The sequence below is a fragment of the Strongylocentrotus purpuratus genome, unplaced genomic scaffold (genome assembly GCF_000002235.5).
Source record: "Strongylocentrotus purpuratus isolate Spur 01 unplaced genomic scaffold, Spur_5.0 spur5_scaffold_5, whole genome shotgun sequence".
NCBI classification, from domain to species: domain Eukaryota; kingdom Metazoa; phylum Echinodermata; class Echinoidea; order Camarodonta; family Strongylocentrotidae; genus Strongylocentrotus; species Strongylocentrotus purpuratus.
In genome coordinates this window covers 40415540-40440725 of record NW_022145611.1, presented here as the reverse complement: position 1 = coordinate 40440725, position 25186 = coordinate 40415540, and the positions used below count along the sequence as shown (strand labels likewise).

General features: G+C 36.6%; 1 protein-coding gene across 1 annotated transcript in view; it reads left to right on the top strand.

The window, feature by feature from the left end:
- The window catches only part of LOC115929628 (tenascin-X-like), a 44879-nt gene that overhangs the window by 15818 nt on the left and 3875 nt on the right, over positions 1-25186 (top strand). The window contains exons 12-17 of the mRNA XM_030999210.1: positions 324-413; positions 9877-9966; positions 13397-13486; positions 14622-14711; positions 16404-16493; positions 23061-23159. Of these exons, the coding sequence (XP_030855070.1) occupies positions 324-413; positions 9877-9966; positions 13397-13486; positions 14622-14711; positions 16404-16493; positions 23061-23159 (549 nt within the window). The remainder of the gene's footprint in view (positions 1-323; positions 414-9876; positions 9967-13396; positions 13487-14621; positions 14712-16403; positions 16494-23060; positions 23160-25186) is intronic.

Here is a 25186-nt window from a genome sequence, read left to right as displayed (position 1 = left end):
CTCAATTAGCCCGAAACTGCTCAATGAATGTCAATGACGATAGTAGGCCGTTTTTACTTTGTCCTGAAGTTATGTTCATATCTAGAACAAAAACGGGACAGCGACTCGGTTTGAAACTTAGAACTGAATAGTATAAAATTGGTATAATGACATTGTAGTCGTCGGAATTTATCATCATCACAGTCGTTATCAATACAATAATCTTCATGATTATCACCATCATCATCGTGTTCAGGTTCTTTTTAGTCGTTTTTATTGCCATTAAAAGAACTTAAATACAGACTATCTCCTACTTGTTCACAATTGTCATTGACTCTTTACAGTCACCTGTACCGTTGACGCGGGTTGCGAGAACGGAAAGACTTGTGATTCGGGTACGTGCACCTGTCCAGCTGGTTCAACCTGTGACGGAGGTAAGATTTCTTCAAACCTCCTACCTTTAAACTCAGGCTTCGCATCTCCATTCGATCACCAATGAAAAGTCACAATGTTAATTTTTAGTTCAATGGCCTTTTACGTTGATTCAAAGCGAGGAAATGACGAACAAACTTTGCTCTAAGAATCAATCTATCTTCCAAAATAACAAAAATGTGATTCAAGCAATAGTGTCGATCAAAAAGAAGAATGTTAAAAACTGTAAGTCTCCAATAACACAGAGTCGGTGGCTCTACATCAGTCGCAACGCATTTGTGGGGATGTTTGCGGGGGTTAACCCCCCCCCCCCCCCGTCAATTTTTTTTACTTTTTTTGCTCAAGGGTGGGGGAGAGGTTGTGCTGCATGAAAAATAAAAAATGCTCCTTTACTCCCTCCCCCCTCCCTCCCTCCCTCCAACTGAGCGAAATATTGGTCGACGCGATTTTCCTATTTGCGGGGGGGAAACACAAATTTAAGAAATGAGTGGTCACTACCCCCCCCCCCCCCCCGCCCCCTCCTCTTCCCTACTCAGCAAAATGTCAGTCGACGCAATTTACCAAATAACAGATTACCAAACATTATTACCCGTATCAGACATCTGAGCTGGTCATTTACAAAACCGTATTGCCCTAGTTTTTACTAGCAGTGGGAACAGAGGGGTATATTCTTTGTATTTTCCTTGGTCTCCCTGCTCGTATAGACTTTGCGTGTAGAGACGAGTGAAAAAATACCTTTGTATTTTCCACGGTCTCGCATCCGGGCATCTTGTATTGACCGCGCCGTATTTTGTCATTTTCATTGCGCATCTATTATGCGTACGAGAACCTGCGCACTTTGCGCGCACTCTATTGTGACGTATTAATCACATCAAATGCACACTGATTGCAGTGTATCGAAAATTTCGTCAAGCACTGGATATTTGACAAAGTTTGTTCAGTTCTTTGAGATTGTCATGCCGGATTTCTGTATTTGCTCTAGATGTCTGATTAGGATAACAATACAAATATTGACTGGCTTTACTTTCGGGGAATATCAGAAATATTGACCGCGCTAAGACCATATTGCCCTCGTCTTTCGACTCGGGGCAATATGATCTGAGCTTGGTCAATATTTATGATATACCCCTCAAGGTCAGTCAATATCATATAAATATTGAGCATAATTATCAAATCACAACATATTACTCTGATCTCATCTTTTCGTCTTACCAATTACATTATGATACACAACAAGAACTATATACAAAGTGCGCGTTTTGTTTTGTTTTGTTTTTGTTTGTTTTTATAAGTCCAACCTATCTGGTTTACGGACGTGACGTTTTGAACGACGGAGGTTTTGCTCTGTGTGTTGATGTCGTTCTGTGTGACTTTTGTTTAATCGGGGCCCCGTCTTACAAAGAGTTGATATCAATCGTAACTTATTTGCGATTGATATCAATCGTAACTATGTACATAAGAGATAGGAGACTGCAAACTTGCGATTGATTGGAGGACTTACGATTGATTTGGATCGATCGTAACTCTTTGTAAGACGGGGCTCGGGTCTCGGTTATTTTTCTAGGTGACTGAGACGTGTGTGTTTGGTATGTCTTCGCCAGTCAAGGCTTTTGTGATTGTGTCTCTGCATTAGGGACTTTTAGATTTGCACGTCGACATAGTGGTCTGCTACGTGTGAAGTTATTTTAAGGCACTGTATTGACGTCACTACCTTAGCACCATTTTGTTTCATCTGAAGAATGTTACCGAGTCCCTTTAAAATATCATCAATGACTGAACTACAAGACTTCCTATCCAGTCTGCAAACATGACTTCATGTTATGTTAGAAAAGCCTCCATAAAAAGCGCTATTTGGAACATGGAGGACTGATTTTTAACGCTCTTAAAATCTGACGGAAAATCCCACTTAATCCGCCTCTACAAAAAGGAATATTGAACAAATTTTCAGTTTGCAAGTAAGTTTGATACATTCTACGGATAAATTCGTTATAACATTTCGTTTCGTACCTCCAAAACCTACAAAAATGCCAAGATCTAAGACTGTTACCGATGCGGCTAGCAAAACGGACACACCCGACATTCCAGCTGCCACGCAAGCATACGCTACGGCTGAATCAGTCACGGAATTCAGACAGCATTTCGACGAATTTTCTGCAAAGATACTGAAAAAATTGGATACTGTTGCCACTAATGTCTTAACCATAGGAGAGGAGATAAAGGTCGTCAAAAGTTCGATATCAGAACTACAAGTTGCAGCTGCAGACTCCGCATCCCGAGTTGAAGCATTGGAAAATGATACTATTCCCGCCCTGATTAAGAAACAGAAGGAATGCGACCAGAGTATTCGCGACGCGATGACAGCCATGGAAATTCATGAGAGGAAAAGAAATTTGCTATTCTACGGTATTGAAAAGAAAAATGATGAAAATATACAAGAAGTTATTCGAAAAGCAATTACATCTCTCGATGTCTCAGAAAGTACGGCACAAAATATGATATTCAACAATGTTCACCGATTGCCACGTAAGCCAAACGAGAACATCAAAACTCCCGACCCGATCATCGTGCGATTTGTCTGCATGTCCGACCGCAATGAAGTCCTCGCCGCCTTCGAACGAATACAGCGACGTCCAAATCCGGCCAAGACTCCAGACGATACGCCTAGAATAACGATACGTACCGACTTGCCAGCCGAACTAAAGAAAGCTCGCTATCAGCTGGAAAGAGAAGCCTATAATCTACGAAAAACACAAAATATGTCAACTAGAATTCGACTGGTTGGTGTAAAACTAGTACTGGAGCACAGGCCAAAATCACAGACACTAGCAACTTGGACTTCATTTCGTGAGTATAACGATTGTTTCAAAATAATGCGTCTATACATGGAATTTCGTTTTACGACACGTCACCGTTTTTCTTTTTGTAATTTTTTTTTAAAATACTATTTTATGTAACTATATGCCATTTATATTCTTTATTTTACACTCTTTCAATCGAAATATCTTGATTTGAAGCACGCCTTATTACAGTACCATCTACATGTGCATAGCCCGTTCCCATGTCAACCATTTAACAAAATGATTTAATTCATTTATTCATAGAATGCGATTCCAAATTCTTTGAATTAATACTTCGGCACTCAGTAATCCAAGAATGTAAACAGTTTAGTCGATTATGTAACATGTTCTATTATGCAATCGTCAAGCATGTCAACAACTTGGCGGATTGGGGGTGGGGGTTTTCCTTCATTTTTGGACTGTGAAACCTATCTGTATAGAGAATACAAAATACTGAACTTGCTATCTTGGAGTGAGTGTACGTGTGTCTGTATGAGTGTTTGATTCGTTATTGTATGATTGGATACAGAGCAAATACTAATTGTTGTGGGTGCACCGTCAAAACAAACTCTTCCGTTTGCTGTATAAACTGTGACTGTTTTCACGATGAATCATGTCATGTTATTCAAAATGTTTCTGATTGGATGTGCAAAGATTGTATAATATGCATATTTCCTTTTAGTCTGATTAGCGACGAAGATTTCAAATCTAATATGTTTACTGCCGATTCTACAATTTCGTTACAAAATTTCAATACCATCAGACTTGAGTTGTTAAAAGATAATTTGAATGCACTTGATGACATTGACCCTGATTTACATTGCGATATTTTTAAGAACAGTGAATGCAATTATTACATACCTCAGGAATTTGTTTCTAAATATGTCACAAGAGAAGAATATTTCTTTAGTACTATACATTTTAACGCAAGAAGTTTGTCCAAAAATTTCAATGATATTTCAGATTTTTTATCAGCAATTAACTATCCTTTTTCCATTATTGCTTTCACGGAAACATGGCTTCAAGAACATACACCACATTGTTTCGATTTCTCTGGATATAATTTTGTTTACTCCAACAGAATACAAAAGAAGGGTGGGGGTGTTGCTATGTTAGTAAGAGATTGCTTCGAGTTCAAGACCAGAGATGACTTAAAAATGTGCAATGATAACATCGAATCCATTTTTATTGAGATAAATATATCTGAAAGAAAAAATATTATAGTTGGAACCATATATCGTCCACCTGCTTCCAATATTCCCTGCTTCCTTGAAGAAATCGAGGCACTTCTCATTAAGATTAGTAAAGAAAATAAAAGCATATATTTAATGGGTGATTTTAATATAAACTTACATAATTCACAAAATATTCATGTTTCTGACTTCTTGAGTATTCTCCACTCTAATAGTTTATATCCTTTGATAGACAAACCCACCCGAAAAAATACATCGAAATCAATGTCATTGATCGACAACATATTCACAAACGTTATCAATGATATTCATTCTGGAGTTCTATATTGTGATATTACAGACCATTTTCCAATTTTTCAAATTAACTACAAATTAAAGGTTTCTATTCCTATCTTAAATGTTCGTACACGGCATTTTACGGAGGCAAACATTGCACAATTTTGCATTGGTCTACATTTATATGATTGGACGTGTGTTTATAGATCCACAAATGTCGAACAGGCATAATATATATTTATAGATATCTATTCTGAATTGTATGATAAACACTTTACCCTCAAGGAGAAAAGTAGGAAGAAAAAATCAATTCGAAAACCGTGGATAAATAATTTTCTTTTCTCTTGTATCAATCGGAGAAATAAGTTATATAAGCAATTGAAGTTGAAATTTTCTTCAGATTTGAGTAGGAAGTATAAATCTTATCGAAATAAAGTTACTTTTCTTCTAAGACAAGCACGAACAAAATACTATGGTGATATGCTTAAATACAACTCTAATAACCTGAAGAAAACCTGGGGCATTATCAATGGTATTTTAAATAGAAAAGCTAAAGTCCTGCCGAATCATTTCAAAGTCAACGGTGTGATAGTAGACAATGAGTGCGAAATATCCGAACTGTTCAATAGAATGTTTAATGACGTTGGAACCAAAACAGCTGCCCAGATTCCTCGCTCTTATAAACACCATTTGGATTACATGAACGCATCAAATCCAAATTCGTTATTTTTGTGCCCTACATCTGAAAACGAAATTATAAATATTTTTAGGAATTTAAAGAATACAAATAGCACTGGAGTTGATGATGTTAGTCAAAATATAGCAAAGAAATCTATTCACGCTATAGCCCGTCCGTTGATGCACATTATGAATTTATCAATTTCGACTGGAAAATTTTCAAACCGGCTTAAAACTGCAAAAATTGTTCCTGTACCAAAAACAGGGGATCCTTATGATATATGCAACCATCGTCCAATTTCTTTACTTCCTTGTTTTTCAAAGTTACTAGAAAAATTAGTTTACGTTCGTCTATATAAATTTCTTGAACATAACAATATTTTATACATGCATCAATATGGCTTTCGGCCAAACCATTCAACTGATCATGCTCTTATTGATTTTAATGATACAGTATGTAACGCATTGCACTCAAATAAGTTTGTTATCGGTATATTTTTAGACCTGTCGAAAGCTTTCGATGTAATGGATCACGACATATTACTTTCTAAGTTATCTAGATATGGTATTCGTGGTATACCCTATTTATGGTTTAAAGATTATTTAACAAACAGAAATCAATGTACAATGTATAAAACTCATATTTCTAAAAAACTTTTGATCAAAACAGGTATTCCTCAAGGATCAATTCTAGGTCCTCTATTGTTCCTATTATATGTTAATGATTTATATTGTGTTTCAAAATTGTTTCACTTTATTCAATACGCAGATGATACTTGTTTGATTGCCTCAAATTATAATCAGAATGACTTAATATGTCAAACAAATACAGAACTTATCAAGGTTGTTGAATGGTTAAGAACAAACAAGCTATGTCTCAATGTTAAAAAAACTAAATGTATATATTTTTGTTTGAACAATTCACGGAGTATCGCTTTACCCAAAGTACAATTGGACGGAGAGTTGATTGATTTCGTCGACTGTCATAATTTCCTTGGTATACATGTTGATTGTTATCTAAAATGGGATTTTCATGTCAGACATGTCTGTAATAAAATAAGTAAAACCATTGGAATTTTATATAAATTGAAATATACAGTACCCCCACATATATTAATTCTATTATACAATGCTCTTATCTTGCCGTATCTCATGTATGGTAATATTGTATGGGGTTCAGCGTGTAAAACCAGATTAGTAAGTATTTTTAAGAAACAGAAACAAGCTATTCGAATTTGTACTCTTTCGCATTATCTTGCCCATTCTAGTCCTATTTTTCATTCGTTAAATCTTTTAAACATTTTTGACATATATAAATATCTTGTTGGTATTTTCATGTATCGATATATAAACAATACTCTTCCACTTTCGTTTCATGATATGTTTCAGCTAAATTCAGATATTCATTCACATTTTACCCGCAATTCAATGAAATTTCGACTGCCAAAACCTCAAAATTCGTTAGATATAAGATCCATTCGGTATACTGGTCCCAAAATTTTAAACGAAATTGAAAATTGTATTTCCGATGCAACCACACTCAATGTATTCAAACGTAAACTTAACCAGCATTTCGTTAACAGTTACAATACTTGATGTACTCCAACAATGATTTTCAAAAGATTGTTTACGTTACATTTCGGTTAGTAGTTAGTTAGTTTGTGAGTGAGGGTGTGTGTGTGTGTGTTTGTGTGTTTGTGTGTCGGCGCATTTTTGTGTGTGACTATTGTGTTTTGTGGCTGGGTGAATTGTTTTGCAATTATAAATGTATTATTTAACTTTGTTCAGGTGCCTTCTATTGTACAAGCCCCGTGCTTTTTTTGAAGGTATCCTTTCATCTATTGTTATTATTGTTATGCATCGTCAAATATTGTCAATATCTGTTATAATTTTTATGGATGATGAATAAATAAATTGAATTGAATTGAAAGGGGAAACATGTCGTGGTCGAGTGGATATGTCAATTTAAAAAAGTTTCGAAATTTCGCGCGCATTTTAATTTGAGCCCATATGCCTTATTTTGCTTCAACACCGTCATTATTTATGCAAAGGTTATTATCAAAGGATGGTTTCTAAATGCTTTTGAATCTTTTGGACTTTAAGTAATTTAATTTCACACAAAAGATTATACATGTAAAAACGGCACGGTCCATCCGTTTGAATCTTGGTACACTTATCGCCTCAATTAGTCCGAAACTGCTCACTGAATGTCAATGACGACAGTAAACCGCTTTTACTTTGTCCTGAAGTTATGTTTATATCTAGAACAAAAATGGTACAGCGACTCGGTTTGAAACTTAGAACTGAATAGTATAAAGTGTAAATGCTAGCGCCATGAGCGTCCCTGGACGGAGTGTGCGCTCTATAAGTTTATTCTATTATTAGGTGGTCTGTCAACGACAGATCACCTATTGATTTCGTTAGAATTTTCTTTCATTCTTTCTTTATTCTTTCTTTATTCTTTATTTTTATTTCTTCCGTACACTTTTTTGTCCACACGTTTACTCGAAATCAACATGGTCAATTGCCTTCAAATTTCTGTCAGTCATCAAGCTCTATAATTTCAAGTCAAATTAACTTTTTCAAGGTCACTAGGTCATCGTGACGTTATCCAGGCGCCATTTTGTAAAAGTCAGGTCATTATCATATCTCGATAACGAGTCAACAAAAATCAACCATATTTAATATACATCAACTTCAGTTCAAAGTTCAACTAAAAATGTCAACAAATTTTGCGCGCGCACCTCGACGCGCACGTACGCGCGTATCAAAATTTTAAAATGCTCCAATTCGTTTAAATTTTTTTTTGCACACGTTTCAGGCCATTTTAGGCATTTTGCAAAAAAACACGCGCACGCGCATGCGTGCGCGTTTTCGCGCGTACTTGCATTTTGCAACATAGAATCGCCAAATTTTCTCTGTCATCATATTTGGCACATTTTTTCAAGCATTTTGATACCATTTTCACCTTTTTTTGACCATTAATAACGGAATGAGCGTCCGTTAAGATACGCATCCGTGCGTGCGAGCTCTTGTAATACATAACATACATGTGCAAAAACATGCCTATACAAAATTCATTGTAACTCTTCAGGATGGATAGATACCCCCCAATTTCTTTCATATTTAAATAGATTATGAGTTGGAGATATGATTTTATGTCTCATTTGACCCTCAATTAACTCATGACGTCATCATAATGGCCTCCGAACTCAAAATTTCAATTTGCATATTATGACGTCAGCAGATTTTTGGTAAATTGATTGTATCTCTGTAAATATTGATCGATTTTCTTTCAAATTTTGATATGTTCTACCTGAGAATATTTTCTACAAATGCGCTTCACACGATATTTCATTTTGACAATGGTATCATGGCGTATTTTTGCGATTAAAGGAGGCATGTCAATTTTTCACATTTTGCGTGAATTCTCTATGGGAGATGACTTTTTCTCAAAAGTGGATTCTACATTCTCGTCTTTGCGAGCAATATCTCCGTCGTTTTATTTTTGTTTACGCTGAGCTTTGAGTATGTTGTAGCTGAGACAATAAGCTATCACAAGTGTGCCCTTTATTTTTCGATCAGATGCCGGGATCATGCTCATATTTCACTTACAAAGTGGGATTTGAGAATTCTATTTTCCGTTTACGTGTAATCTCTATAGGAAATGTTTTGGTATATCGGTAACGCACTTGACTTCCGACCTCGAGGTCCCTGGTTCAAGTCCGGGCGTCTCCAACAATTTTTTTTCTTTAATTTTTTTTTCTTTTTGACCTTTCACTGTACCATCTCCTTTGAATATTAAAACACGTAAAATCGCAAATAATGTAATAAACAACCATATTTACTTTATTATTACCCTATTATCACTTGATCCATTACTTTTTGCATGTAATCCTTATGGGAGATGACTTTTTCTCAAATCTGAATTCTACATTCTTGTCTTTTGCGAGCAATATCGCCGTTATTTCGGCTTGATTTTTGTTGATTTTTGAGTATGTTGTAGCTGAGACTATATACTATCTAAATGTTCTCTCATTTTTTTCAGTCTGATGTCATCATGGTCTGTTAATGATAATCATCAACATCATCATCATCATCATCATCATCATATTCGACATCACCATTACTATCAAGATCATCATCATCATGATCATCATCATGATCATCATTGTTTACATGTGTCTATATAACTTCTCCCTTTCTCAATATAGTAAATATTATAATCTATCATGACTTGAAGACAGACCACCTTAATCGTCCTCGTGACGATTTAAATTCTAGTTATTATTATTATTATTATAATGACATTGCAGTCGTCGTAATTCATCACCATCACAGTCGTTATCAATACCGTTATCTTTAGGATTATCACCATCATTATCGTCTTCAGGTTCTTTTTAGTCGTTTTTATTGACATTAAAAGAACTTGAATACAGACCATCTCATACTTGTTTACAATTATCATTGGTTCTTTACAGTCACCTGTACCGATAACGCGGATTGCCGGTACGAAAAGACTTGTGATTCGGGTACATGCAACTGTCCAGCTGGTTCAACCTGTGACGGAGGTAAGATTTCTTCAAACCTCCTACCTTTCAACTCAGGCTTCGCATTTCCATTCGATCACCAATGAAAAGTCACAATGTTAATTTTAGTTCATTGACCTTTATTAGTTGATTCAAAGCGAGGAACTAATGAACAAACTTTGCTCTAAGAATCAATCTTTCTTCCAAAATAACAAAAATGTAAATCAATCTACAGTGTCAATCAAAAAGGAGAATGTTGAAAACTGTTAGTCTCCAATAACACTGAGTCTGGGGCTGTACATCAGTCGCGAACGCATGGTTAGGGGGGGGGGGTTAAACCCTCCTCACTATTTTACTTTTTTTGCTTAAGGGTGGGGTAGGGGTTGTGCTGCATGAACAAAACAAATTAATGCTCCTTTAACCCCTTCCCCCAACTAAGCAAAATATTGGTCGATGCGTTTTTCCCATATGCGGGGGAAAAAAAATGTAATAATAAGTTGTCACTACCCCCTCCCCCCCCCCCCTCCACCCACTCCCAACTGAGCAAAATATCAGTCGAAGCGATTTTCCAATTTAAAGATTACCCAACAATATTGAGCATAATTATCAAATGACAACATATTACTCTGATCTGATTTGTTCGTCTTATCAATTACATTATGATACACAAACAAGAACTATTTACAAATTGTGTGTTTTGTTTTGTTTTGTTTTCTGCAAAGTTAATTATCAAAGGATTGTTTTCGCATGCTTTTGAACGTTTCGGACCTTTAGTAATCTAATTACACACAAAAGGTTATACATGTAAAAACGGCAAGGTCCATCCCTTTGAATCTTGGTACACTTATCGCCTCAATTAGTCCGAAACTGCTCAATGAATGTCAATGACGACAGTAGACCGTTTTTACTTTGTCCTGAAGTTATGTTCATATCTAGAACAAAAACGGTACAGCGACTCGGTTTGAAACTCAGAACTGAATAGTATAAAATTGGTATAATGACATTGTAGTCGTCGTAATTCATCATCATCACAGGCGTTATTAATACAGTTATCTTTATGATTATCACCATCATCATCGTGTTCAGGTTCTTTTTAGTCGTTTTTATTGTCAATAAAAGAACTTAAATACAGACCATCTCATACTTGTTCATAATTGTCATTGACTCTTTACAGTCACCTGTACCGTTGACGCGGGTTGCGAGAACGGAAAGACTTGTGATTCGGGTACGTGCACCTGTCCAGCTGGTTCAAACTGTGACGGAGGTAAGATTTCTTCAAACCTCCTACCTTTAAACTTAGGCTTCGCATCTCCATTCGATCACCAATGAAAAGTCACAATGTTAATTTTTAGTTCAATGGCCTTTTACGTTGATTCAAAGCGAGGAACTGACGAACAAACTTTGCTCTAAGAATCAATCTATCTTCCAAAATAACAAAAATGTGATTCAAGCAATAGTGTCGATCAAAAAGAAGAATGTTAAAGGGAAAGTCCACCCCCAAAATAAGTTTGTTTCGATAGAGGCAGAATAATAAGAAAATCAGGTGAGTGAAAGTTTGAGCAAATTCTGAATGAAAATAAGAAAGTTATGAATTATTGAAGTTGTGATCAATCAAATACAAATTGGCAACTCTGTGACTTATTATACGAGCTCTCCTTCATTTGCTTTGTGCATAATATTCCATAAAATCATGTTTTCTTCGTTATTGATGACGGAATATATATTTGTTCCTTGCAGGGGGAGTATAGAAACATATTTGCAATTATTATATTTAGGGTGCATGTATGGTTGAAATTTTTCTCGAGGGAAAATGAAAATTTTAGATTTTTTTAGTACTGAGCAAATGGAAGTTGAGCTCGCATGATACGTCATAGAGTTGCCAATTTGTGTTTGATTGATCACAACTTCAATAATTCATAACTTTCTTATTTTCATTCAGAATTTGCTCAAACTTTCACTCACCTGATTTTCTTAATATTCTGCCTCTATCGAAACAAACTTATTTTGGGGGTGGACTTTCCCTTAAACTGTAAGTCTCCAATAACACAGAGTCGGGGGCTCTACATCAGTCGCAACGCATTTGTGGGGGTGTTTGCGGGGGTTACCCCCCCCCCCCCCGTCAATTTTTTTACTTTTTTGCTCAAGGGTGGGGGAGAAGTTGTGCTGCATGAAAAATAATAAATGCTCCTTTACTCCATCCCCCCTTTCTCCAACTGAGCGAAATATTGGTCGACGCGATTTTCCTATTTGCGGGGGGAACAAAAATTTAAGAAATGAGTGGTCACTACCCCCCCCCCCCCCGCCCCCTCCTCTTCCCTACTCAGCAAAATGTCAGTCGACGTAATTTACCAAATAACATATTACCAAACAATATTGAGCATAATTATCAAATCACAACATATTACTCTGATCTCATCTTTTCGTCTTATCAATTACATTATGATACACAACAAGAACTATATACAAAGTGCGCGTTTTGTTTTGTTTTGTTTTTGTTTGTTTTTATAAGTCCAACCTATCTGGTTTACGGACGTGACGTTTTGAACGACGGAGGTTTTGCTCTGTGTGTTGATGTCGTTCTGTGTGACTTTAGTTTAATCGGGTCTCGGTTATTTTTCTAGGTGACTGAGACGTGTGTGTTTGGTATGTCTTCGCCAGTCAAGGCTTTTGTGATTGTGTCTCTGCATTAGGGACTTTTAGATTTGCATGTCGACATAGTGGTCTGCTACGTGTGAAGTTATTTTAAGGCACTGTATTGACGTCACTACCTTAGCACCATTTTGTTTCATCTGAAGAATGTTACCGAGTCCCTTTAAAATATCATCAATGACTGAACTACAAGATTTCCTATCCAGTCTGCAAACATGACTTCATGTTATGTTAGAAAAGCCTCCATAAAAAGCCTGAATGGGGAAACATGTCGTGGTCGAGTGGATATGTCAATTTAAAAAAGTTTCGAAATTTCGCGCGCATTTTAATTCGAGCCCATATGCCTTATTTTGCTTCAACACCGTCATTATTTATGCAAAGGTTATTATCAAAGGATGGTTTCTAAATGCTTTTGAATCTTTTGGACTTTAAGTAATGTAATTACACGCAAAAGGTTATACATGTAAAAGCGGCACGGTCCATCCCTTTGAATCTTGGTACACTTATCGCCTCAATTAGTCCGAAACTGCTCACTGAATGTCAATGACGACAGTAGACCCTTTTTACTTTGTCCTGAAGTTATGTTCATATCTAGAACAAAAACGGTACAGCGACTCAGTTTGAAACTTAGAACTGAATAGTATAAATTTGGTCTAATGACATTGTAGTCGTCGTCATCACAGTCGTTATCAATACAGTAATATTAATGATTATCATTATCATCATCGTGTTCAGGTTCTTTTTAGTCGTTTTTATTGTCATTAAAAGAACTTGAATACAGACCATCTCATACTTGTTTACAATTATCATTGGTTCTTTACAGTCACCTGTACCGATAACGCGGATTGCCGGTACGAAGAGACTTGTGAGTCGGGTACATGCACCTGTCCAGCTGGTTCAACCTGTGACGGAGGTAACATTTCTTCAAACCTCCTACCTTTCAACTCAGGCTTCGCATTTCCATTCGATCACCAATGAAAAGTCACAATGTTAATTTTAGTTCATTGACCTTTATTAGTTGATTCAAAGCGAGGAACTAACGATCAAACTTTGCTCTAAGAATCAATCCATCTTCCAAAATAACAAAAGTGTGAATCAAGCTACAGTGTCGATCAAAAAGGACAATGTTGAAAACTGTAAGTCTCCAATAACACTGAGTCTGGGGCTCTACATAAGTCGCGAACGCATGGTGGGGGGGGGGGGGGGGGGGGGGGGGGTTAAACCAGCCTCCTTTTTTTTTTTTTTTTTAAGGGTGGGGGAGGGGTTGTGCTGCATGAACAAAACAAATGAATGCTCCTTTAACCCCTCCCCCCATTTAAGCGAAATATTGGTCGACTCGATTTTCCCATATGCGGGAACAAACAAAAATGTAATAATAAGTTGTCACTACCCCCCCCCCCCTCCGCCTTCTCCCCACTGAGGAAAATATCAGTCGTAGCGATTTTCCAATTTAAAGATTACCCAACAATATTGAGTATAATTATCAAATGACAACATATTACTCTAATCTGATCTTTTCGTCTTATTAATTTCATTATGATACACAAACAAGAACTATTTACAAATTGTGTGTTTTGTTTTGTTTTGTTTTTTGCAAAGTTAATTATCAAAGGATTGTTTTCGCATGCTTTTGAAAGTTTTGGACCTTTAGTAATCTAATTACACACAAAAGGTTATACATGTAAAAACAGCACGGTCCATCCCTTTGAATCTTGGTACACTTATCGCCTCAATTAGTCCGAAACTGCTCACTTAATGTCAATGACGACAGTAGACCGTTTTTACTTTGTCCTGAAGTTATGTTCATATCTAGAACAAAAACGGTACAGCGACTCGGTTTGAAACTTAGAACTGAATAGTATAACATTTGTATAATGACATTTAAGTTGTCGTAATTCATCATCACAGTCGTTATCAATACAGTAATCTTCATGATTATCACCATTATCATCGTGTTCAGGTTCTTTTTAGTCGTTTTTATTGTAAATAAAAGAACTTATATACAGACCATCTCATACTTGTTCACAATTGTCATTGGCTCTTTACAGTCACCTGTACCGTTGACGCGGGTTGCGAGAACGGAAAGATTTGTGATTCGGGTACGTGCACCTGTCCAGCTGGTTCAACCTGTGACGGAGGTAAGATTTCTTCAAACCCCCTACCTTTTAACTCAGGCTTCGCATCTCCATTCGATCACCAATGAAAAGTCACAATGTTAATTATTAGTTCAATGGCCTTTATCGTTGATTCAAAGAGAGGAACTGACGAACAAACTTTGCTCTAAGAATCAATCTATCTTCCAAAATAACAAAAATGTGAATCAAGCAATAGTGTCGATCAAAAAGAAGAATGTTAAAAACTGTAAGTCTCCAATAACACTGAGTCGGGGGCTCTACATCAGTCGCAACGCATTTGTGGGGGTGTTTGCGGGGGTTTACCCCCCCCCCCCGTCAATTTTTTTTACTTTTTTTGCTCAAGGGTGGGGGAGAGGTTTTGCTGCATGAAAAATAAAAAATGCTCCTTTACTCCCTCCCCCCTCCCTCCCTCCCTCCAACTGAGCGAAATATTGGTCGACGCGATTTTCCTATTTGCGGGGGGAAACAAAAATTTAAGAAATGAGTAATCACTACCCCCCCCCCCCCCACCCCCGCCTCTTCCCCAATGAGCAAAATGTCAGTCGACGTGATTTACCAAATAACAGATTACCAAACAATATTGAGCATAATTATCAAATCACAACATATTACTCTGATCTCATCTTTTCGTCTTATCAATTACATTATGATACATAACAAGAACTATATACAAAGTGCGCGTTTTGTTTTGTTTTGTTTTTGTTTGTTTTTATAAGTCCAACCTATCTGGTTTACGGACGTGACGTTTTGAACGACGGAGGTTTTGCTCTGTGTGTTGATGTCGTTCTGTGTGACTTTTGTTTAATCGGGTCTCGGTTATTTTTCTAGGTGACTGAGACGTGTGTGTTTGGTATGTCTTCACCAGTCAAGGCTTTTGTGATTTTGTCTCTGCATTAGGGACTTTTAGATTTGCACGTCGACATAGTGGTCTGCTACATGTACGTGTGCGGTTATTTTAAGGCACTGTATTGACGTCACTACCTTAGCACCATTTTGTTTCATCTGAAGAATGTTACCGAGTCCCTTTAAAATATCATCAATGACTGAACTACAAGACTTCCTATCCAGTCTGCAAACATGACTTCATGTTATGTTAGAAAAGCCTCCATAAAAAGCCTGAAAGGGGAAACATGTCGTCGTCGAGTGGATATGTCAATTTAAAAAAGTTTCGAAATTTCGCGCGCATTTTAATTCGAGCCCATATGCCTTATTTTGCTTCAACACCGTCATTATTTATGCAAAGGTTATTATCAAAGGATGGTTTCTAAATGCTTTTGAATCTTTTGGACTTTAAGTAATTTAATTACAAACAAAAGGTTATACATTTAAAAACGGCACGGTCCATCCGTTTGAATCTTGGTACACTTATCGCCTCAATTAGTCCGAAACTGCTCACCGAATGTCAATGACAACAGTAGACCGTTTTTACTTTGTCCTGAAGTTATGTTCATATCTAGAACAAAAACGGTACAGCGACTCAGTTTGAAACTTAGAACTGAATAGTATAAAATGTGTATAATGACATTGCAGTCGTCGTAATTCATCATCATCACAGTCGTTATCAATACCGTTATCTTTAGGATTATCACCATCATCATCGTCTTCAGGTACTTTTTAGTCGTTCTTTTTGTAATTAAAAGAACTTGAATACAGACCATCTCATACTTGTTTACAATTATCATTGGTTCTTTACAGTCACCTGTACCGTTGACGCGGATTGCCGGTACGAAGAGACTTGTGAGTCGGGTACGTGCACCTGTCCAGCTGGTTCAACCTGTGACGGAGGTAAGATTTCTTCAAACTTCCTACCTTTCAACTCAGGCTTCGCATCTCCATTCGATCAACAATGAAAAATCACAATGTTAATTTAAGTTCATTGGCCTTTATTAGTTTATTCAAAGCGAGGAACTGACGAACAAACTTTGCTATAAGAATCATTCTATCTTCCAAAATCACAAAAGTATCAACCAAGCTACAGAGTCGATCAAAAAGGAGTGTTTTGAAAACTGTAAGTCGCAAATAACATCGAGTCGGGGCTCTACATCAGTCGCGAAAGCATGGGTGGGGGTTTGGGTTTTAACCCACCTTAATTTTTCTTTGCTCAATAGTGTGGGAGGGGTTGTGCTGCATGAAATAGAATTAATGCTTCTAACCCCTCCCCCCCCCCCACCAACTGAGCGAAATATTGGTCGAGGCAATTTTCCCATTTGCTGGGACAAACAAAAAAAATAATATTTAGTGGTCACTACCCCCCCCCCCCCGCCCTTCCTCTCAACTGAGCAAAATATCAGTCTACGCGATTTTTCAATTTACAGTTTACCAAACAATATTGAGCATAATTATCAAATCACATCATATTACTCTGATCTCATCTTTTCGTCTTATCAATTACATTATGATACACAACAAGAACTATATACAAAGTGTGTTCTGTTTGTTTTTTTAAGTCCAACTTATCTGGTTTACGGATATGACGTTTTGAACGACGGAGGTTTTGCTCTGTGTATTGCTGTCGTTCTTTGTGACGCTTGTGTAATTGGGTCAGGGTTATTTTCTTAGGTGACTTAGACGTGGGTGTGTTTGGTATGTCTTCGCTTGTCAAGGATTTTGTGATGGTGTCTCTGCATTAGGGACTTTGAGATTTGCACGTCGATTTGGTGGACTGCTTTGTGGGTCGTTATTTTAAGGCACTGCATTGGCGTCACTACCTTAGCACCATTTTGTTTCATCTGAAGAATGTTATTTTGTCCCTTTAAAATATAATCAATGACTTAACTACAAGACTTCCTATCCAGTCTGCATACATGACTTCATATTATTTCAGGAAAGCCTCCATAAAGAGGCTGAATGGGAAAAGATGTCGTGGTCGAGTGGATATGTCAATTTAAAAATGTTTCGAAAATTCTCGCGCATTTTAATCTGAGCCCATATGCCTTATTTTGCCTCAACACCGTCATTATTTCTGCAAAGGTTATTATCAAAAGATGGTTTCTAAATGCTTTTGGATCTGTTGGACTTTAAGTAATTCAATTACACACAAAAGGTTATACTTTTAAAAACGGCACGGTCCATCCCTTGGAATCTTGGTACACTTATATTATCGCCTCTAATAGTCCGAAACTGCTCAATGAATGTCAATAACGACAGGAAGCCGTTTTTACTTTGTCCTGAAGTTATGTTCATATCTATACCAAAAACGGAATAGCGACTCGGTTTGAAACTAATAAATGATTAGTAGAAAATTGGTTTAATGATATTGTAGTCATCGTAACTCATCATCATCACAGGCGTTATCAATACAGTCATCTTTATGATTATCACCATCATCATCGTGTTCAGGTACTTTTTAGTCGTTCTCATTGTAATTAAAAGAACTTAAATACAGACCATCTCATACTTGTTCATAAATTTATCTAGGCGTTGTGGCGTGCGCCTGTAATCCAGCTAACAGTGGAAGTTACAAACTGATTCAGCCGAGGACGCAGGTTCGAAACTGAGTCACGTCTTTCGGATGGTGACGTTAAAGGTCGGTCCCCAGACGTAAATAATCATATCTGATTGATACACGTCTGTAAAAACCAAATACACACACACACACACTTGTTCATAATTGTCATTGGCTCTTTACAGTCACCTGTACCGATAACGAGGGTTGCCAGGACGGAAAGACTTGTGAATCGGGTACGTGCACCTGTCCAGCTGGTTCAACCTGTGACGGAGGTAAGATTTCTTCAAACTTCCTATCTTTCAACTCAGGCTTCGCATCTCCATTCGATCAACAATGAAAAATCACAATGTTAATTTTAGTTCATTGGCCTTTATTAGTTGATTCAAAGCGAGGAACTGACGAACAAACTTTGCTATAAGAATCATTCTATCTTCCAAAATCACAAAAGTATCAATCAAGCTACAGAGTCGATCAAAAAGGAGTGTTTTGAAAACTGTAAGTCTCCAATAACATTGAGTCGGGGGCTCTACATCAGTCGCGGACGCATGGGTGGGGGGTTGGGTTTTAACCCACCTTAATTTTTCTTTGCTCACTAGTGTGGGAGGGGTTGTGCTGCATAAAATAGAATTAATGCTCCTAACCCCTCCCCCCCCCCCCACCAACTGAGCGAAATATTGGTCGAGGCAATTTTCCCATTTGCTGGGACAAAAAAAAAAAAATAATAATTTAGTGGTCACTACCCCCTCCCCCCCCCCCCCCCGCCCTTCCTCTCCACTGAGCAAAATATCAGTCTACTCGATTTTTCAATTTACAGTTTACCAAACAATATTGAGCATAATTATCAAATCACATCATATTACTCTGATCTCATCTTTTCGTCTTATCAATTACATTATGATACACAACAAGAACTATATACAAAGTGTGTTCTGTTTGTTTTTATAAGTCCAACTTATCTGGTTTACGGATATGACGTTTTGAACGACGGAGGTTTTGCTCTGTGTATTGCTGTCGTTCTTTGTGACGCTTGTGTAATTGGGTCAGGGTTATTTTCTTAGGTGACTTAGACGTGGGTGTGTTTGGTATGTCTTCGCTTGTCAAGGATTTTGTGATGGTGTCTCTGCATTAGGGACTTTTAGATTTGCACGTTAATTTGGTGGACTGCTTTGTGGGTCGTTATTTTAAGGCACTGCATTGGCGTCACTACCTTAGCACCATTTTGTTTCATCTGAAGAATGTTACCGAGTCCCTTTAAAATATCATCAATGACTTAACTACAAGACTTCCTATCCAGTCTGCATACATGACTTCATATTATTTCAGGAAAGCCTCCATAAAAAGCCTGAAAGGGGAAACATGTCGTGGTCGAGTGGATATGTCAATTTAAAAAAGTTTCGAAATTTCGCGCGCATTTTAATTCGAGCCCATATGCCGTATTTTGCCTCAACACTGTCATTATTTCTGCAAAGGTTATTATCAAAAGATGGTTTCTAAATGCTTTTGGATCTGTTGGACTTTAAGTAATTCAATTACACACAAAAGGTTATACTTTTAAAAATGGCACGGTCCATCCCTTTGAATCTTGGTACACTTATATTATCGCCTCTAATAGTCCGAAACTGCTCAATGAATGTCAATAACGACAGGAAGCCGTTTTTACTTTGTCCTGAAGTTATGTTCATATCTATAACAAAAACGGAATAGCGACTCGGTTTGAAACTAATAAATGATTAGTAGAAAATTGGTTTAATGATATTGTAGTCATCGTAACTCATCATCATCACAGGCGTTATCAATACAGTCATCTTTATGATTATCACCATCATCATCGTGTTCAGGTACTTTTTAGTCGTTCTCATTGTAATTAAAAGAACTTAAATACAGACCATCTCATACTTGTTCATAAATTTATCTAGGCGTTGTGGCGTGCGCCTGTAATCCAGCTAACAGTGGAAGTTACAAACTGATTCAGCCGAGGATGCAGGTTCGAAACTGAGTCACGTCTTTCGGATGGTGACGTTAAAGGTCGGTCCCCAGACGTAAATAATCATATCTGATTGATACACGTCTGTAAAAACCAAATACACACACACACACACTTGTTCATAATTGTCATTGGCTCTTTACAGTCACTTGTACCGATAACGCGGGTTGCCAGGACGGAAAGACTTGTGAATCGGGTACGTGCACCTGTCCAGCTGGTTCAACCTGTGACGGAGGTAAGATTTCTTCAAACTTCCTACCTTTCAACTACGCCACAACGCCTAGATAAATTTATGAACAAGTATGATTGGTGTAAACGGGGAGGGGGGAGGGATGGTAACAATCGTATTCATAATGTGTTATAGAGGGTTTGGGAGGGGTTGTAGATAGTGCGTTTGTAATATTATATTTTTGTAATATTTTGTGTTTTATTTCTATGTTTGATTATTTCTGGACCTCTAGGAAGAACAGAGCTATTTTAATAATGGCTCTGAATAGAGCTTTCCAGCCGTTTTTTAATTCTTGATTTGTATTATTTGTAAATTGTATTCTTGTATGTATTGAATTTTTATACGGAAAATAAAACCAAAACCAAACCAAGGCTTCGCATCTCCATTCGATCAACAATGAAACATCACAATGTTAATTTTAGTTCATTGGCCTTTATTAGTTGATTCAAAGCGAGGAACTGACGAACAAACTTTGCTTTAAGAATCATTCTATCTTCCAAAATCACAAAAGTATCAATCAAGCTACAGAGTCGATCAAAAAGGAGTGTTTTGAAAACTGTAAGTCTCCAATAACATTGAGTCGGGGGCTCTACATCAGTCGCGAACGCATGGGTGGGGGGTTGGGGTTAAAACCTACCTAATAATTTGTCTTTGCTCAATAGTGTGGGAGGGGTTGTGCTGCATAAAATAGAATTAATGCTCCTAACCCCTCCCCCCCCCCCAACTGAGCGAAATATTGGTCGAGGCAATTTTCCCAATTGCTGGGACAAACAAATAAATAATAATTAGTGGTCACTACCCCCTCCCCCCCCCCCGCCCTTCCTCTCCACTGAGCAAAATATCAGTCTACGCGATTTTTCAATTTACAGTTTACCAAACAATATTGAGCATAATTATCAAATCACAACATATTACTCTGATCTCATCTTTTCGTCTTACCAATTACATTATGATACACAGCAAGAACTATATACAAAGTGTGTTCTGTTTGTTTTTATAAGTCCAACTTATCTGGTTTACGGATATGACGTTTTGAACGACGGAGGTTTTGCTCTGTGTATTGCTCTCGTTCTTTGTGACGTTTGTGTAATTGGGTCTGGGTTATTTTCTTAGGTGACTTTAATAGACGTGGGTGTGTTTGGTATGTCTTCGCTTGTCAAGGATTTTGTGATGGTGTCTCTGCATTAGGGACTTTTAGATTTGCACGTCGATTTGGTGGACTGCTTTGTGGGTTTTATTTTATTTATTTATTTATTTCGCATCTTTATACAGAGTAACATGTTCAGCTAAAAATCATTACAAAACATTGTTAAAAACATTAAAATAGGCTGGTTTACAACAGGGCTCTGTTTAAAAAACAACATAAAATGACAATGAACAATATTATATATAGAAATGACAGGGGTAACGAAAGCTAACACACACACCTATTTAACACCTGTTTACAAACTAAAAATTACATTAAAATCAAGCATAAAATGAATTTGACCTCACTGCGACCCCCTCCTCCACCTTCATTTTAAAAAAGCTATTTATTGCAAGGTTTGATACATTTTTTGAAAATGGCTAAGGACTGGGCAGATCGGCATTCATCGGACAAACAGTTCCATTCATTTACACTAACTGGTACAAATGTCCTCCGATAAAATTGAGTTTTGCATTGAGGGATACGTAATAACAACCTGTTGGTGCTTCGTGTTACACGTGTAGAGACATTGTCATTTAGAACAAATTTACTACTTAACTGGGATGGTGCTACCCCACTTACACATTTATACACCATGCATGATATTGACTTGTTAAACAGTTCTTTTAGAGTAGGCCAGGCTAGTATTCGAAAAACTGTTTCCGATGAGGTTTCCCAAGTATATCCACTTACAATATATGCTGCGCGCTTGTGTAGCGTGTTTAATATTTTGTAGTTATTTTAAGGCACTGCATTGGCGTCACTACCTTAGCACCATTTTGTTTCATCTGAAGAATGTTACCGGGTCCCTTTAAAATATCATCAATGACTTAACTACAAGACTTCCTATCCAGTCTGCATACATGACTTCATGTTATTTCAGGAAAGCCTCCATGAAGAGGCTGAATGGAAAAAGGTGTCGTGGTCGAGTGGATATGTCAACAAACAAAACCAAAAAAATTAAAAAAGTTTTGAAAATTCCCGCGCATTTTAATCTGAGCCCATATGCCTTATTTTGCCTCAACACCGTCATTATTTCTGCAAAGGTTATTATCAAAAGATGGTTTCTAAATGCTTTTGGATCTGTTGGACTTTAAGTAATTCAATTACACACAAAAGGTTATACTTTTAAAAACGGCACGGTCCATCCCTTTGAATCTCGGTACACTTATATTATCGCCTCAAATAGTCCGAAACTGCTCAATGAATGTCAATAACGACAGGAAGCCGTTTTTACTTTGTCCTGAAGTTATGTTCATATCTATAACAAAGACGGAATAGCGACTCGGTTTGAAACTAATAAATGATTAGTAGAAAATTAGTTTAATGATATTGTAGTCATCGTATAACTCACCATCATCACAGGCGTTATTAATACAGTTATCTTTATGATTATCACCATCATCATCGTGTTCATGTTCTTTTTAGTCGTTTTTATTGTCAATAAAAGAACTTAAATACAGACCATCTCATACTTGTTTATAATTGTCATTGGTTCTTTACAGTCACCTGTACCGATAACGCGGATTGCCGGTACGAAGAGACTTGTGAGTCGGGTACATGCACCTGTCCAGCTGGTTCAACCTGTGACGGAGGTGACGGAGGTAAGATTTCTTTTTTGTTTGTTTGTTTTTATTTCCGTATAAAATCATCACAAGATACAAATACATACATAAATGAGATATACGGCGGATAGCCCATTTCAGGCGTATTGACAAAATACGCCTGTTCTTCCATGGGGTCCGGATAAAAAAAGCTGATACATAAAAATCAGATATTTTATACAATCATAGGGAAATTAGATTTATATAAATTCAATGAAAACATTACATTAAACAAACATAAAGGATATAACTGAACATGTATAATATATTTTCGAGTCTAATAAATTCAATTTACATTTATAATTAAAATTCAGTGGATTTTATAAGGGATACAGAACCGCACGAACCCTGAACAAATAAAGTAAAAGGAAAGAGAGGTAAACAGATTATTGAGCATATTTCTAAGATATTGTGAAAAAAATTGTCAGATTGGATTTGAAATTTTGAATCGTACAAGCACTACGGGTATTAGCTGGTAATTTGTTGTACAATGAAGTTCCTCTATAATAAAATGTTCTTTTACAATTATTGGTTTTCGGTCTAGGGAGACTTAGGTTACCTATAGAACGGAAAAAATACCTGTCTGATTTGATTGGTATGGGACGTTTGATATATTCAGGAATAAGATTATTTAAAATTTTGTACATCATAATATATATATGTTCTTCTTGGCGGACACTTAGTAATTTCCAATTTAAAACTTCATGGATATGAGAAGTGGAAAGATGAGAGTATGGATTGATTTTCAATATGATTCTTCCTGCCCTGTTCTGAAGTTTTTGCAACATATCTAGATATTTTTTGGGGGCAGACTGCCAGATTATATCGGTGTAATCAAAATGGGGAAGAATAATTGGGGAATAAACAATTTTTAAAATAGATTCATTTACAGAATGTCTCAGTCTACCAAGAAAACCTATCATTTTACCAATTTTAGAGCACATTTGTTCAATATGAAAATTCCACTTAAGCTCTTTATCAATAATAATTCCAAGGTATTTTACTGTTTCTACATTTTTAATATACGTATTTTGAATTCTTAAATTTAAAACATCGTGCCTTGCTAGCATTTGTCTTGTTCCTAAAGACATGCATACAGTTTTAGTACAATTTATTTTCAACTTATTTCTATTCATCCATTTACTAACTTTGGTAAGTTCGGAATTCAAAGTTGTCTCAACAACTTTTGGATCTTTATCAGAGAAATATAAAACAGTATCATCTGCATAAAAGTGAAAAGCACATTTGTCAAATACAGAAGCTAAGTCATTAATAAATAATACAAAGATAATTGGCCCAATCAAACTCCCCTGGGGCAGCCCGTTGTTAATAGAATATTCATCCGAAAATGTTTTATTTAAAAAAGTAGTGATTTTTTTTTCCGACAAATAACTTGAAAACCAGTCCAAAGATTTACCAACTATACCAAGCCGAGCTAGCTTAGATAAAAGTAGCTCGTGATTGACCATGTCAAAGGCTTTATGTAAATCGATGAATACCGCCCCGGTATAATGTCCGTTATCCATGGCTTGGAGCCAGTCGTCAGTCACTTTCAACAATGCCGTTATGGTTGAGTGCTTAGCTCTAAATCCTGATTGCTCAGGTACTAACATTTTGTTTACTTGAATGAACTTAAGTACCTGAATTAGGACGATTTTTTCGAGGATTTTAGAAATACAAGGAAGAAGAGAAATTGGTCTATAGTTATCAGGATTTGATTTATCTCCTTTTTTATGTAGAGGGATTACCTTAGCTATCTTCCATGATGTTGGTACTTTACCATCTAAAATCGACTTATTAATTAAATATGTTATAGATTCGATCAATTCGTTTACACAAGTTTTCAAGATAAATGTGGATATACCATCAACACCAACAGATTTCTTGTTTTTTAACTTCAGTATTACCTTTAAAACATCATTTTCATTTACTGTATGAAAAATTAACAAATTATCAGGATTAGAAGTATTAACAGAATAGTTTGCATGTTGTTCCGACAAATCATTGATTAAGTCATACACTACATT